Genomic DNA, 2,785 nt, shown 5'->3' with positions numbered 1-2,785 from the left:
GTTTTGTTCCATTGGCAAAATGTCTCCTTTACCTTCTCAGTCCAAGAACAAATGCTCATATTTTAAGAAAAAATTACTTCATTCCAGTGTAGCAGGGAAGGTTATAGAGCATTGGCGGTAAAAGCGGGTACAAAACAATCACCTGCACTGAAAAAACAATCTAGAAGTAAATAAAAAAAAGAAAATGGAATAAAGTGTATTTACCTTTAATTTGAGTAGATAAATAAGATGATTTGCCAATGGAATTAGTATTTTTACTCTTAAAATAAGATAATTAGATAATATGCACTTGAAATAAGACAATGCAATTGTATTTTCTTATTTTAAATGTAAATTCTCTTGTTCCATTGGCAAAGTGTCTCTTTTATCTCCTCAATTCAAGAACAAATGCACTAATTTTAAGAAGAAATTACTCATCTAGATTTTGTTTTTTTCCAGTGTATTGTTGGCAGTTCATCGGCTGGATCCTGCCTTATTCTCTGGGCACAGAGAACAAGATTTACCTGGTCACTAACCTGTGTTTCCTTTCTTCAGAGTTTCCTGCCTCAGACACTGTAGCCGCTTCTACTCTGATCTGATCTGCCACTTCTAAATAAACACTTTTTGAATAATCCCACTGTCTGACGTGCCTGAATACTGGGTCCTCTGTTCTGAGCTGTGACAATTACGTTTAGAAAATATATACTTTAGGCTGTCTGTTTGGAGTAGAAGAAGAATCTAATATTATCTGACAGACCAATAACCCCCTCCTCATGTACTTTTATGTTTTTTTAGAAATATGTTTGATTGATAACAGTCGTAAAATATCTAAGTGTTATTTACTTATCTTGTTTCCATTTCTATTCATTTAAATAAATGGAAATCTAAAGATTTATTTTACTTCACTCTTTCTAAGAAATTAGAATGTTGTTTTTTGGTGACTAATCTGTTAAAATATCTCTATACAACCATCTGTCTTGATCTGAACTCTTCAGATTGAGGCATAAAAAATATTCAGCTTATTGAAGTGAATAGGCAAAGCAGGACGAGGGACGTCAAGGCTGAGTAATTCACATAATTACACGACACACACAAGAAACTGCAGACTGTGTGAGAGAATTTAACATTACAGTCGAGCAGTCTGCCTTATCAGTCAACCAATAAATCTAATTTGTGAGTTTGGATGAATTCTAGTCCAAAATCAAGCTGCACCAGAAGGAGCCGACGGCTAAAATTTGAGAGCCTTCGCTGCACAATAGCTCACAGGTCCTTACATAATTAAACTTCCACAAATCAGATGAAACTTTTCAGGTTTTGTTAGAAGTTGAAATCAATGAAACAAAAAAAAGATTAAAAAAAATTATCTAATAAAAAAAACAACAATCACCTCAAATACATTTCCGTTTTACTGAAACTGATTATTCAGTAAACTGTGGTTCAAAACTGGTTATTTTATCAGCATTTATAACATAAAATCATTTACATACACATCAAACAAGTACGCTGCTTATTTCATAAGTAAAGTCAAATTAAATTGTGAAACATTTAATGAAAAATGATCCTTTTCCTGATTTTCATCACCTGGTTAGAGAAGAAAACTGCACAGAAAACATGTTTAATCAAGTGGATTATTCATTTATAGTAAAATATTGCTAATTAAAGCTGTGGTTGATGTAACACACAGTAATTTAAAGTAATTTAAAGCTTAAAACTGATCAGAAGTTCTCATAGTGATGCAGGAAGTAGGTCTGATCCCTCTTGTTCATCTTCTGGCACGCTTTCTCCACATTCTTGGTCAGTCCAGGCGGTCCGCAGCTGAATACGCCGATTTTACCAACCTTTAGGAAAACAAAGAGCCGTCAGGCTTGAGTGGATAAATATTGTTCTCTGGGTTGTTCATTTAAACAAAAAATAAAAGGAAATCTGAAATAAAAGCAGGTCTCACCTCGGGGTGAACTTCCTGCAGAGAGCTGAAAAAAGAGACGAAGGGCGGACGGCCAAAGTGAGTGACGGAGCGCAGGCCGGTGAAGAGGCTGCGGTTCCACACCTTCTGAAAATGGCGCTCACAAACATACTGCACAGAGGAAATTCCATCAAAGCTTTGATAAGATGACAAGACTGCAGCTTTAATAAGAAGATTAAATGAAACCTAATGACTTATGATTTATCAGTTCACTGATCGGTAGGTAACTTGGCTTACGATGTCTTCTAGCAGGAGTTTTGGAATCAAACTCACAACTTTCAGACAGAAATTATCTATAAAATACTTGCTTTGCAGAGCTGGAAGCAGCTTAGTGTCTATGGTCGCCGCCAGAGGTGTTAAGGAACAAAATACAAATATTTATTAAATCACTTCAGTAGAAATGTTGGCTACAAATACTTTACTATATTAAGTAATTATTTTAGACAACTTTTTACTTCTATTCCTTTTTTTTTGCAATCATCTCTACTTTCTACTCAATTACTTAGTTTTGTTTCAATAAAGCTCATTTTCATTACAGCTTGTATTTAAAAAAAAAAAAAAAAAAAAAACCATTAAAATACTCTGTTTTATCCAGACAATTAATATGTGGTTTGACACGGTGCTGCCCCAACCTGTTGTTCGCCAAATACCAAAATATATAGTTTTTTTTTAAATGATGCAAAGTTAAATTTGACCCTGTTACTATTAGTTATAAAACTAAGAAAATGAAGTCTGAGGAAGTTATCATCCAGAATTGTAGAAAAATAATGTTCCTTAAAGGTACTCTATGCAACCAGTGTTGATTTTCCAGCGAGGCTCCCCCCAGAGGGCGAAAGTAAAAGT

The 2,785-nt window shown here is 34.3% G+C and overlaps 1 protein-coding gene across 1 annotated transcript in view; it reads right to left on the bottom strand.

Moving 5' to 3' along the window:
• Nucleotides 1–1,417: 1,417 nt before the first annotated feature.
• Nucleotides 1,418–2,785, bottom strand: part of LOC107087399 (dual oxidase 1-like) — a 34,831-nt gene continuing 33,463 nt past the window's right edge. The window contains exons 26-27 of the mRNA XM_015378967.1: nt 1,925–2,053; nt 1,418–1,817 (exon numbers count right to left, since the gene is read on the bottom strand). Coding sequence (XP_015234453.1) covers nt 1,695–1,817; nt 1,925–2,053 — 252 coding nt within the window. The 3' untranslated portion in view covers nt 1,418–1,694. The remainder of the gene's footprint in view (nt 1,818–1,924; nt 2,054–2,785) is intronic.

Source organism: Cyprinodon variegatus, unplaced genomic scaffold (genome assembly GCF_000732505.1).
Source record: "Cyprinodon variegatus isolate N-32 unplaced genomic scaffold, C_variegatus-1.0 Scaffold183, whole genome shotgun sequence".
NCBI classification, from domain to species: Eukaryota; Metazoa; Chordata; class Actinopteri; order Cyprinodontiformes; family Cyprinodontidae; genus Cyprinodon; species Cyprinodon variegatus.
The sequence above is the reverse complement of the archived record's forward strand: the minus strand, read 5'-3'. Positions and strand labels throughout refer to the sequence as shown.